Below are 14,506 nucleotides of genomic sequence, written 5' to 3' on the forward strand. Positions count from 1 at the left end.
TATGTCTTACAACTGTTTTTGAACTGTCATGCCAGCTGGTATGACAGTGAATCAAGTCAGTCGCCTGGCAGATGGATGATTAGAGTAAGCAAGTGAAAGTTTTCGTTGTCTGTGGAAAATCAGACGAATACATGTTTCATCTCCGCATTTAACACAAAAATTGACTGCAATGTGATTTGACGTTTAATTATATAATCGATACTTTGTGTTTAGTATTAACTGCGAACTGTTGGAGAGGATCTTTGGTTTTCGTATACCACAACCGCAGTGAAGTTTAACAACAAAGTGCGGTGGTTGTGTCATGTAATCTGGGAAAGGTTTGAGTAAGACGTAGTGTTTTAGAGAAAATGGTTGACGCTTTTGTTTTTCGTGCCCTACCTGTTTATCACGCGCAGATTGGAATTAATGATACTCCAATTACGAGAGCTCTTGAAGAAGGGCAGTTTAAACTTGCCCAACAACTTATTCTCGAAAATTCGGACCGCAGCTATCTTGATGAAGGTATTGTTTGAAAAATACTTGTCTCATTTGTATGTCAATATAGCATGCAAACCAGTTCACTTTGTTGTCATACTGGTGTTTGTTGATCAACATGACAATTACGCCGTTTTGCAGTTTGTATTCTGTGAGTTGAACTGTGTTTTGTTGTTACAAATTTCTGCTAGGCTTTAAATTTAGAGTAGGAACTATTACTGCCCAACATTATGTCCGCTTGGTTTTCCGTAGATCCCAGTTATATTCTACTGTGTAACATTTAGAGTGTACGAACTATATTAGTTATTACGATGCATTGTAAGTAAACGCGGACACATCTTAGTCTTAGATTGTAATACAAAGTATTTTACGGTTTTTAAATACAGTTTATAGTGTGATGACATCAACGTGCAGCTGTCACTTCTAATTGTCACTTTTTGCTACGTACCTAGTCAGTACATGGGCACATTGATATTTATTATAAAACAACAATTAGCACTATGTGAACAGAAACATTGGTAGGCCTACTTGTTATACAGCTATAAAAATCTTCTGTTCTAGATATTAGATAATCAAAGTTTTATGAAGCTAAACAAAGTAAGTTTTGTAATCGCCTATTGAATTTATGATGATGCTCAGTTTATTCTTTTTATGACTGATTGGCTGTTGCTGAAGGCATTTGCACCAAAATACAGAACACCTCTCTGAGCCCTACAGAGTAAAGAAGTTTTTTTTAAAAAAAAAAGTTACAGTGATTGTGGAGACAACATTACGCCTGATACTTCTTTTTATTAGTTGCAGAAAAGATTATGCTGGGAAGTGAGTGAGAGATTTTCTAGATCTTTTAAGGGGCAGCTGTGGCTGTGTACTGTATACAACATACTTACAGCTTGTACTGAAAGCTAAATCAGAGTTTTCTTTACTTTAGTTACATTCCTCCAGAAAATAATTCCATAAAACAGGGAGTGAAGGCATGTCAAATGGCCAGCTCCTTGGCCTGCAGGTAAGCAAAATATGCTTCAAAGTGCTGCAGTGTGATTTGAAATAAGCTACATGATTAGGTTTTGTAGATGTTAGCTTCATTTTCAGCTGGATAGGAAGGTACTTCACTTTTGATATAAAAGATGGGAGCTGTTAAAGGAAAATATAGTCTTTTTCCCCTTTCATTGCTTTTCTCACTGCATTGTGTTTTGAAGTAAGCTACATAATTAGCCAGAGTGCAATTTTCACTCTGCAGTGGAGAGTGCACTGATATGAAACTTCCTGGCAGATGAAAACTGTGTGCTGGACCGAGACTCGAACTAAGTGCACAGAAGAGTATACTTGCTATTAAAACACACATTGCTGTCATTTTCATTGTTTTACCATCAAGCAAAACTGAGTAACTAGCTGTGTTACAATAGACATATGACTGACAGGTATTTCATACGTCTGTACTTTGCAAACCATAGTGAAGTGCATGGAAGAGCATGCTCCCTATTAAAACACACATTGGTGCTTTTTATTGTTGCTTTCTCATGGGAAGAGTGTATGATGGTTCAGAAGACTATGTGTGTACTGTAATTGTCCTACAGCAGTGACTTATAAGGGGTTGTAAACAGCTATGTATAAGCTAACCCCTGGTAGGCTATTAAAAATTCTTTCAGCTTTATGGAGCTTGTGTGGTTGAAAATGAAGAGTTTGAAGGTTATGCTACATCAGTCATCTCTTTGCTTATTGGTTTTGCCATAGAGAGATTAGGTTACACAAATTTTGTGCTCCACAGACACCAAGATGTCAAACTGATGTTCAAAAGCTGAAAGAATGGTATCAGTCTTGGCATTCTTATTTTGCAATCTTGAAGAGGAGGAGGGATTCCTGAGCAGAATCATAACTGGGAGTGAGACATGGGCAGTTTATGTGTATTCTTGAAACTGTTCTTCCAAAACTCTGAAGATCAAACTGAAACAAACAATGTGGGATGATTACCAAAGGAACCCTACTCTTGTATGACAGTGTGCAACCCTATACTGTAAATTGAACAAAGGAAAAACGAGTGTTTCTCAACATTCTCTCTATAGTTCAAACTTGGTACCAAGCAGGTTATGTATCTTCCCCAAGATGAAGGCCTGGCTGGCAGGACTGCAGTCCGCAACTGGCCCAAGCATCAGGTGCCACCATTCTTTGATGAAGGAATAAGGAAACTGATGGGTGGTGACTATGTGAAATAATGTCAGGTTTGAAGTACATATTGTGCAGGCATAAAAATAAATTTTATCAAGGTTTTTTTTTTTTTTCTCTCTCTCAACGAGTTGGAGGTTAATTTATAAATAGCCCTCATATATTCCTAAGTTGCTCACTTAATGCTAGTTCTTGAAACTTCTTAAAGTAGACTTTTGTGGGATAGTGTTGTCTTTGTTTCAAGCATCTGATGGTTCAGATTTTTCAATAGATCAAACTTGCCACTATTAGTGCTGTCCACTATTGTTTGTATTCAATGGCCCTGTTAGTCCTATTTGATATGGATCCCACACACTTCAACAATATTGTAAGACAAGTTGCACAAGTATTTTGTAAGTAGCCTCCTTTGTAGAAGCCATGTTGAAGAAAGCCAGATCTACATACCTTTCATAAATTTAGAGAAAGCTTATGACAATATTGACTGGACTATACGCTTTGACATTTTGGAGGTATCGGGTATAAAATACTGAGAGCAAAAGGTTATTTTCAGTTTGTACAGAAATCAGACTGCAGTTTTAAGAACTGAAGGACATGAAAGGGAAGTGGTAGTTCAGAAGAAAGTGAGACAGGGTTGTAGCCTACACACAGTGTTATTCAATTTGTACATTGGACAAGAAAACAAGGGTAAGTTTGGAAACTTTGTGGTTTACCAATGACATTGTAATTGTGTCAGAGACAGAGAAGGACTTAAAAGAGTAGTTGAACAGAAGGGATAGTGTCTGAAAAGAATACTATTAGGACAGTGAAATAGCTGAATTAGAAAAGATATAAAATGCTGTTTGGCAATAACAAGAAAAGCATTCCTGAAGAAGAGAAATTTGTTAACATTTAATATAAATTAAAATGCAGTAAGTCTTTCTGAAGGTATTTGTGTTACTGTAGCCTTATAAGGAAATGAAACATAGTCAATAAGCAGATCAGACAAGAAGGGATAGAAGCTTTTGAAATGTGGTGCTAAAGAAGAATGCTGAAGATTGGATCTTGATTCTTACTGAGCAGTCCACAATACAACACTTGGTGGAGGCCAAATGGATTAATGCATAGACTGAATAACTTATGAGGAGGTATTAAATCAAATTGGGGGAAAAAAGAAAATTATAGCACAATTTGACTTTAAGAAAGGAATGTTTATAGGGGACATTCTAAGGCATCATATATGAATTACTTTAGTAATGGAGGTAAGTTGGTGCATGTGGCTGAGGGATAAAAATTGTAGATGATGGCCTAAGCATGAATATAGTAAGTAGATTCTGATGAATGTAGGTACTTATACTTTACACGATCAGGCTCAATGAACCGCACGCTGCTTTGAGAGATTGCCACCACTTCAGCCTGTCTTCAGCTCCTTTCTGCCATCCCTTCAGCAGTCCCACTCTCTGAAGGACTTTGGATATGCAGTCACTCCATCGAGTTCTAGGGGTCAATCCATATGAAGTGGTCCAATGATGGTTTCTTCACCATTTTTAAATATTTTAATTTTTTACATGTGATTACCCTATATTTGAGAAGTTCAAAACAGTTGTTTAAAATAATTTATCTTGCACCTTTACTATATGGCAGCCATTTTTATTTGTAGGCGTGCGACAATTTTTAAGTCTGGAGACATTAGCGAAAATTTGAATATCTCTGCACTGGTCCTCTACAACATTGTTTGTTACACAAAATACCCTAAATTCAAAAATAACCAGTCAAATTGACCTCCAAGTTTGGTGTCCAAATTTTCAAAAATCCACTTTTTAGGGCCACAAATAACAAACAAGGAGTGATTTATGAGAGTCTATATTTTTCCTGTAGTAAGATATCATACACTACTAGCCTCATATAGAGCAAGAACACTTCCAAATGTTTCTTAAATTATTTATGAATTTTTGAAATTTGAAAATTTTTATTTGTTGTTAAGTTGGGGTTAGTTATCGCAAGTGGGACTGAATATAAAATTATGATTCTTGCAGTTTGTACACCTATATGATAGCAATGTACTGTAAAAATTTCAACATTTATATCTGACTGAACAAAGATATGAATTTTTGAAAATGAGGAAATAATTTACATTACTCTACAGCTGATCTTATGGCTGTTGCCTGTTTAAATGGTTTATTGTTTCATTCTAATAAAATTTAATTGTGACATATTTAGTTAACACTATCACCCAATATTCATTTAGTTTATTTATTTTTAATAGTGCAATATTAAACAATAGGAGCTATCACTTTTGTTCTATGGTAATAAAAATTCCCAGTTACGTTTAGGTTTATTGTCAATAAAGAAGTTAATTATTGCTGGGTGTGGCATGGTAGAAGTACATTATTGCTGAGTGTGGCATTGTTGTAGTCAGTTTGTTCTGAAACCTCTGTTAGAGTGGATGTACATACTTCATCGAGAGTGTAGAATGTGTTATGTGCTTTGTTCTGTGTGTAATTTGTAATTAATTTTGAGAGATTAACTGGAATGCAATAACATGGATGAACACTGCTCTGTTGGACAGATAGCAAGTGAAGTGTGTCACAAAACAGTTTACAGTTCAGTTTCAAAAAACTTGTTGTCCTTCTTATGTGAGAGTGAAACAGCCTCCCAAGTGAAGTGTAATGTGATTCCTGGAAATTCCCTGTGCCCAAATTGTTACTCAAAAATATTTGTTGTGAATCCAGAACCAGAATCATGTAACCTTGTTAATGACATTTATATTCCTAATGAGGAAGCTGTTAGCATATGGATTTTGCTTGTTCTAAGTTAGACATATCTCCTACTTCGAAAATAATAAAATTAAGTAGCAGAAAAAGAAAAGCTGCTATTGAAAATAAGGTACAACAAATTTCAGACAAAATTAGAAAAGACTTGGAATCATGTTTTAATAATACAGACACTGAATATTTGAGCTTCATAGAGAAATTAAAAATTAAGTGTGACATCTAAAGAGGAAAATGTTAAAATTTTAAGTTTGCTCCCTGACTCATGGTCAAGAGAAAATATAGTTCATGAATTCAACGTTTCTCATTGTTTGGTTAAACTAAACTGAAAATTAGTGAAAGAGCAAGGCATTCGTCCAGTTTTAGAAAAGAAGAAAGGAGTTCGTATAAGTGAAGAAACAATTAAAACGATCCAGCAGTTTTTTGAAGATGATGGAAATAGTAGAATGTGCCCAGGTTGCAAAGATAGCAAGAGACTTGTTACAAATGGAGTTAAAGTAACAAAGCAGAAATGACTAGTGCTGTCAAATTTAAATTAACTGTATGTAGCTTTCAAAAATTCTCATCCTAAATGCAAAATTGGAAGGTCAAAATTTTGTGACCTCTGCCCTAAGTGGTGTATTTTCGCTGGATCCTCAGGGTCACACTCCGTATGTGTTTGTTTATATCATCAAAATGTCAAACTGATGATTGCAAGTGCAAAACAATGGTCTGTGGCACTAACAGTTATGACTGCATGATGAGTTTGTGTAATAAATGCCCTGGTAAGGAAACCATTAATGAATTGTTTCACGAATATGATGATGAGATGCCAGACAGTATTACCTTCAAACAGTGGGTCACAACTGACAGGACAAAAATGACAACAGTGGTTAAATCTCAGGAAGAGTACTTGGAATCTTTAGTTGATAACTTACAAACACTCAACAGTCTACACTATGTTTCTAAAATCCAAAGTAAGTTTTTGAATTTTTGATGGACAAAAAAGCACAACTTCATGAAACTGAATGCATAGTGCTACCTGATTTTGCAGAAAATTTTACATTTGTGATTCAGGATGCAATACAAGGGTACCACTGGGTCAATGACCAGGCAACAGTGCATCCACTTATTCTCTACTTTAAAAATGAGAAAGATGAAGTTTGCAGTTCTTCAATTTGCTTTGTAAGTGACTACTTGAAGCACAACACTTTGGCTGTACATGTGTTTCAAAAGTATGTAATAAATTTCATAAGAGAAAATTTTCCCAAGGTTGAGAAGCAGATATACTTTTCAGATGGAAGTGATAGTCAGTAGAAGAACAAAAAGAATTTTTCAAATTGGTGCAACCACAAAATAGACTTATGGGTTGGAGGCTGAATGGCACTTTTTTGCATCTTGCCATGGTAAAAATGCATGTGATGGAGTAGAAGGTACAACCAAACGTGAAATAAGTAAAGCCAGCCTACAAAGACCAACCATAGACCAAATTTTCACAGAACAGGACATGTATGTCTTTTGCAAGGATAATATTCACTTCAAACCAGATTTGAAAACTGTATAGCAATAAAAGGAACAAGGCATTTCCACAAATTCCTTGGCATTGCAGAAAACTTAGTTCAATTCTGTGTAACACCAAAAACCAAAATTTATGAGGATCATTATGTCAGTAAAATTACATCTCTATCTTTAACATTGAATGGCATAGTGGCATGTGTATATGATGGACAGTGGTGGCTTGCAGAGGTTGAAAGAATAAGTTTGGAAAACAATGATGTTTTGTGCATTTTTACCACCCTGCTGGCCCAAGAACATCATTCAAGAAATCTCCTAGTGACATAATTTGGATACCAATGAAAAATGTTTTAAGGAGACTTTCAGTACTTGAACTTACCCCAGCAACTGGGAGGTCTTATTCTATATCACAGAAGCTGTCTGAAGAAGTAAGTGTTCTTAACATTCACCACCAGGTTTAGGAACAGTTGCATCTCAAAGAGCGTCAATTGAAAATATTTATTTTAAGTAGCCTATGTCAAAATAATATAAATGTAAATTTCAGAGAGGTTTCACTTTTTGTATATAATTCAGTACCTTACTTCAGTAATAATTGATTATATCCCACCAATATCACACATGAATAGGCAACAGCCATAATATCAGTTGTAGAGTAATGTGAATTATCTCCTCATTTTCAAAAATTCATACCTTTGTTCACAGTCAAACGTCAATGTTGAAGTTTTTTTGGTACGTTGTTATCATATAGGTGTACAAACTATGCCAAAATCATATTTTGATATTCAGTCCCAGCTGAGATAACTGACCCTAAACTTTATAATAAACGAAAATTTTCAAATTTCAAAAATTCATAAAAAATTAAGGAAACATTTGGAAGTGTTCTTGTTCTATATGAGGCTAGTAGTGTATGATATCTAACTATAGGTAAAAAATAGACTCTCATAAAGCACTCCTTGTTTGTTATTTTTTGGCCTAAAAAGTGGATTTATGAAAATTTGTATACCAAACTTTGAGGGTTATTTTGACTGGTTATTTTTGAATTTAGGGTATTTTGTGTATTAGACAATGTTGTAGATGACACTTTTCTAAAAACAGTCATGTCAGTTGCAATGTTGTAACTTAACCCAGTGCTAACGTCTCTAAACTGAAACATCATTGCGCACTTACAAACGAAAATGGCTGCCATTCAGTAAAGGTGAAAGGTAAGTTAAAAAAAAAAAAAACTGTTTTGAACTTCTCAATTATAGGGTAATCACATATAAAAAAAATTAAAATATTTGAAAATGGTCAAGCAACCAACTTAATTTTTATTGGACCACTTCATTTGGATTGACCCCTAGGTCTTCCTACGGGCCTTCTGGAGGTTGGCTTGGTGTTGAGTACAGTTTTCGGCCATCCATTGTCCTGCATTCGAGCAACATGCCCTGCCCACTGGAGTCATCATGTCTTCATTATAGCCATGGTGTTTGGCTCTTTGTAAATATCATACAACTCTGTATTGTGACAAATCTTCCGTTTTTCACTCTTGTTATCATAAAATGGTACAAAAATCTTCCGAAGGACTTTCCTTCCAAATATCATCAGTCTGTTCAGATCCTACTTGGTTGTACTCCAGGTGGCTCATCCATATAATACTACTGGCTGTAGGAGTGTTTTGTAAATTGAGGAAAGCATTAAGGCCATGGTAACAGGCATTAAGGCCTGTAGGCTTGCCTGTATTTCCAGTTTACTGGATAGTTCATCTCTAAATACTGCGCCTAGATATTTGAACTCCCTGACTTGACGACACGAAGTTTCAGTTGTATGTAAGGGTGGAAGTGGTTCTTGAGTTTCTTTATGTCTACGGTGTAGAACCATGTATTCCGTCTTGTCACAATTGGTTTGAAGTCCAATTTTCCTTGCTGTTGTTTCCAGAATGTCAGCCATTTCCCATAATTCTTCTTGTGGCCCAGATAGTAGCACTATATCATCGGCATACCCAAGGTACTTGATGTTCACATCCCCGGTCTGGACTCCTCTGAGTTCATTACATGACATCTCTCGCATTATCTTGTCTGATGCGAGACTGAAAGGAACAGGTGATAGTCCATCACCCTGCCATAGCTCAGTTTTTATTTTGAATGCTTCAGTCACCTTATTTCCAATTTTTTCCTTTGCTGTAGTGTACATCAGGCAGTCCTTTGTGAGGCTTCCCAGTTTCTTGGCAAAACCAAACTCTTCCAGACACCTCTGCATACTTTCCCGATGAATGCAGTCATATGCTTTTCTGAAGTCAATAGACAGCATGTGTAGTTCTTGGACAAATGCCCACCTTTTTCTCTACGATCTGGCGTAGGACAAAGATTTGGTCGCTAGTAGATCTCCCATGTCGAAATCATCCATGATATTCTCCAATAATGGTGTGTGCCAATTGTTGGGTTCAATCTAGGAGACAGTTTGAGTTTTTTTTTACAAATATTGAGCAGATAGATACCATGTTAGTTTCACAGCCATTCGGTCACTCTTCTTGTGAATGGGACAGATTAGTGCATTCTTTCAGTCTTCTGGAAAGTTTTCAGTGTTCCAGATGGTCTCTATTAATTTGTGAATCCTTGTGACAAGGTATTCACCCCATTCCTGAATTATTTCAGCATGGATGCCATCTTCTCCTGGGCTTCTGTCCTTTTCAAGCCGTTTTATCTGCTTCCTGATCTCTTCTACAGTTGGCGGTAGATATTCAGGGTGTGTTGTCTGTGGTAGGGTGAAGTTAAAGAGTGTCATTGGGTCTTCACAATTTAACAAGTCACTGACATATTCTTCCCATTTCTTTGCAATTTGATATTCATTTGTTAGCATCTCTCCTTTGGCATTTTTTATGAATTTCTCTGTGGGTTTATAGGTTTTCCTCAGATAATTGACCTTGCTGTACATGTTCCTCGTCCTACTTCCCTGGAAGTCTTCTTCTGCTTCTGTAATAGCCCCACTCACAGACTTCCTCTTTTCTCTCTGCAAAGCGGCTTGTGTTTTTCTTCGGACTGTCAGATTGTGCCTTACTGCTCTGATCAGTTGCTGACTGTAACCACTTGTCACAGGCTTCTTTTCTCCTGTTGACCCCCTGTTCACAGACCTCATTGAGCCATTTCTTCTACGTTGCCACTGTTTTTCCAGTGACTGTTCCTGCAGCCTTTGTAACCACATTTCTAATTTCTTCCCTTTGCTGATTTACACCTGAGTCCTCTGTTTCTGGCAGTACTGTTAAAACGATTCCTAATCTCAACTTGAAGTTCATTTCTGGTTTCTTCCTGTACTACTTTTTCTACTTCTAACCATGCCACTTTCTTTAGTTTACTTCTTTGGTTTGGTTTCAGGGTGACTCTGAGTTGACTTTTAACCAAGAAATGGTCCGAACCACACTCAGCCCCCTGGGAATTTCTTACATCCATAATCCAATTCCTGGCTTCTGCGTTGATTGCTATGTGGTCTATTTGGTTGACTGTTTCTCCATCTGGGTATACCCATGTTCCTTTGTGCACCTGCCTATCTGGAAAGTTAGTGCTACTGATAAACATGCCCTTGGACGTATCAAAGATAATTATGCTTAGTCCATTGTCGTTGCTATTTTCATACAGACTATGAAGGCCTATTGTGGGTGTAAAGCTTGTCTCCTTTCCAGTCTTGGCATTAAAATCATCAATGAGAATTCTGCAGCTGTTTTTAGGGATGGAATCCATAACATCCTCCAGCCCTGCATAGAATATATCCTTTACTTGATCTTCACTTTCTTCTGTTGGTGCATGACAGTTCACAAAGATAAGTTGGTAGGCTTTCACTGATAAAGTTAGAACTGAGATTCTTGGGTTCACTGCAGTAAAATTCTTTACCATAGGCACAATGTCTTTGTTAATGCAGAAACCAGTTCCAAAACTGTGCTTGACTTCTTCCCCATAGAATATTGTGTAATTTTCCTCGTTCAGTGTCCCGGTACCTTCCCATCGAACTTCCTGCAGGGCAACCACTGACGTGTTCTGCTTTTACAACTCTCTAACTAAAGTTATTGCTGCCCCAGGTTTGTACAGGGACTGTACATTCCATATTTCAAATCATAGCCCTTTTCTATGCTTAGTCCATTGTATTGGGTGTCTGTTCTGTGTCAGAGGCTTCTCTCTAGCTTTCGTAACATGACTGGTTTTATGAGGTGGGGTTGTTAGACCCACGCCCAACCCCCAGTCTGGAGGACCAAGGTAAGTCTGGATAATCACCTTCAACCTGTCCAGCTCTGGAGGCCCTAACGGTAGCTAAGCTACTGCAGGCATAGTTCTCAGGATCATTTGACCACACAAGCCCCACGACCATGACAACGTAAGGATACCATTGGGGGGGGGGGGGGATGAATGTAGGTTGTTGCAATATTTATTCAGGGATGAAGAGGCTTTTCACGCAGGATAGAGTACCATGCATAGCTACATCAAACCACTGTTCAGACTGAAGACCACAATAACCAAAACAATTATTTCTTGCATATATGCTTAACTTTTTTTTTAATTTTATTTATTCGTGATTATCTGACAGCCAGTGGCATTGCCGCAGAGTTAAGTGCTGTCGGGGTTGGCTAGTACATGGATGGGTCACTGTCTGGGTCTGCCGAGTGCTGTTGGCAAGCATGGTGCACTTCAGCCCTTGCAAGGCCAATTAGGGAGTAGCAGCACTGGTCCAAAAACTGACAATGGCCAGGAGAGCAGTATGCTGACCACATGTCTTTCTGTATCAGCATCTGGTGATGCCTAAAGGTTGAGGATGACATGGCGGCCGGTCGTATCCGCATCTGGTGATGCCTAAGGGTTGAGGATGACATGGTGGGCAGTCAGTACCAATGGGCTGTCAAAGTCTGTTTGTTTTATGATCATCTCACGGTACTGTCTTGCATTGCCAAATTACATTTCTTATTTGACTGTATGACAGGTGTCAGTTCACTTCAGCAAAAATATTGTGGTACCTTTTCTATTTCTGATAAACCAACAACTTATCTGTAAGAAGTAGATTTTCTGACAGAAATAAATTGCTAGAAGGATGAGAAAATTACTAAAATATTTCCTTTATTTCTGTGAGTGAACATGTATAAGAAGAGGAGATAGCAGATAAACTTTTGGTCGTAAGACTACCAAACAGGGCATCCAGTCAGGCTGAAGATCTCCTGTAGAAATGTGTCAGCATTTCAGATTCAGCAACTAAAACAGTAGGCCTAAGCTTAACAACTTGAGAAGTTACTCAGCTTGCCTTGACATGTAGTATTACTTTGAAGATGTTGTTATTTGTTAGTAAAGTTTTCAATCCGAAGACTACTTGGATGCAGCTCTTCATTTGTGCATAAGTATAACAACCTACTTCTATTTGGACATGCATTTGGTATTCAGGTCTTGCATGTCCCTCTACAGTTTTTACCCCCCACATTTGTTCCATCATGAAATTGACAGTTTCTTTTCACCTCACATGCTATCAAGTGATCCCTTCTCTTGCTCTAGTTGTGCCTTTCTTTTCTTTTCTGTTTTTTTATTCTCAGTTTTGTTTGTAATCCGATCTACCCATCTAATGTTCAACTTTCTTCTATTGTACCACATTTCAAAGGCTTCTGTCCTCTTCTTGTCAGAACTGCTTATTGTCCATGTCTTACTTTCATACAAGGCTACACTCAACACTAATGCTGTGATGATATAATCAAGAGGAATGGCACTCAACTGGTAAGCAGCTCAGGACATAAGTGGGTGCTTGACAATATTCTGCCAGACAAGTGAAATATTGCTAATCAACCATATGTATTGTTCATTAGGTAATGTAAATTTTCAGAATATACTGTAAAAGCCCAATTGAAGTCCAGTGGGACTTACATCTTACTGTTTTTCAAAAACAAACAGTAAGGGCAAACAACCCAATGCATGTCTTCCATGAGAAATTCCTTCAGGCCAGAACCCAAACATTCAGCAGTGAGTTTCAAGAATAAGTTAAATGAAATCAGTCATGAAAGTGTTAAGTGTATGAAGGAGGAAAACCACTGCAGAAACTACTGGTACTTAAAAAAGCTGCAAGAAAATCAGAGATTTCTTTTTGTGATAACACATTAACATTATTATATTAAAAAAACTCAATATTAGAATCTAAAAATGTCATTTCACTCAGGTATTTGTATGGGTTGTGTGATTCTAATTGTGAATACTTGATATTGTAATTGTAGCACAACTGACTACTTTTGTGCATTTTGTGAATCACAGTTTTACATTTCTGAGCATTTAAAGGAAATTGTCAAGTTAGCGCCGAGCAGCTCTTTGGATAGACGGAGTACAGATTCACTGGGAATGCTGAACTTTTTCTGTTACAGAAAGTGTGGCCCCCATCACAGCCTTCACCAAAGTAGGTGTAGGCATTCTAAATATGTGCATCAAGTAGACCTGCCAGGCCCACTACTTTAATTTCATGTGTGGCAGCTTTGTCACATGTGTTCCAGGGCTATAAATTTGTTGGTAGTTCCCAATAAACTTGTCAAGTATCCAGAATCACTCTGCAGCGGAGTGTGCACTGATATGAAACTTCCTGCCAGATTAAAACTGTGCGCCGGGAGACTCAAACTCGGGACTTTTGCCTTTCGCTGTACCTTGTCAAGTATGTCCATATTGGCAGCAGCCGGATCATATTTCTCTCTGTTTCCTCCTGCCCGATTCATCGAATCGAAATGCTGTAAGCAATATTCCTGTCTTATCTGCCAGAACTGATGTGTAAATAATTGGCCCCCAAGACCAAAGTGGAAAAGAATGAGGTCATAAGCTCCCTTGAAGATTTGAATATACTGCAAAGAACTGCGACTTCAGTAACATTGTTCATTGAATGAAATTTTGACTATGCGGTAGAACGTGCACTGATATAAAACTTCCTAGCAGAATAAACCTGTGCGCCGCACCGAGACTCGAACTTTGGGCCTTTGCTTTCGCGGTCAAGTGCTCTACAGCGTTCACTTCCTTTACAGTGGTGTCTTTGTGAGCTATGCCTTCTTGTAGTTCATTAGCAGAACCCAATTTCGCCAAATTTTCGTTGGTATGTTTTAAAGTCGTCTGTCATGTTGTCGTAAAGAAAAGGCAGCACACTTCTCCTGGCACTGGTTTTTTTCCTACCATGATAGAACCTTATATCTTGGATAGCCATACAGGGTGTACATAAAGTCCGGGAACACTTTCAGTGCACAAGAACTAAACATGGTACAGATGTCATACATATTGCATTTTGAAGAAAAACTCTGAAAAGCTTTTTTTTCCCGAACATTGTATATGCAAACCATGAGTGACTTGGCAGACGTCAATACGGTAAATCCCAGCATGGCATCATCGACTGTGGCAGTCGCTTCCCGTTTTCTCTCCTGGAGCTCTGCTACATCATGTGCTAGAGGCGGTACATACATCAGATCTTTAATGTGTCCTCGCCGAAAAAAATCACACGGAGTGAGATCTGGTGATCGGGGAGGCCATTTCATGAAACAGCTGTCCCCTTCTGTAGCACGGCCGATCCATCGATGTGGCAGCTCCGTGTTCAGGTACCCACTAACTCTACGATGAAAATGGGGTGGAACCAACGCCACCTAGAAACAGGTTTCTAGGTTGCGTTAGTGGAAC

At 37.9% G+C, this 14,506-nt stretch overlaps 1 protein-coding gene across 2 annotated transcripts in view; it reads left to right on the forward strand.

The window, feature by feature from the left end:
• Nucleotides 1–246: 246 nt before the first annotated feature.
• The window catches only part of LOC126262578 (uncharacterized), a 98,550-nt gene continuing 84,290 nt past the window's right edge, over nt 247–14,506 (forward strand). For both annotated transcript variants that reach the window (XM_049959311.1, XM_049959312.1), the window contains exon 1: nt 247–501. In XM_049959311.1, coding sequence (XP_049815268.1) covers nt 348–501 — 154 coding nt within the window. In that variant the 5' untranslated portion in view covers nt 247–347. The remainder of the gene's footprint in view (nt 502–14,506) is intronic.

The sequence above is a fragment of the Schistocerca nitens genome, chromosome 6, assembly GCF_023898315.1.
Source record: "Schistocerca nitens isolate TAMUIC-IGC-003100 chromosome 6, iqSchNite1.1, whole genome shotgun sequence".
NCBI classification, from domain to species: Eukaryota; Metazoa; Arthropoda; class Insecta; order Orthoptera; family Acrididae; genus Schistocerca; species Schistocerca nitens.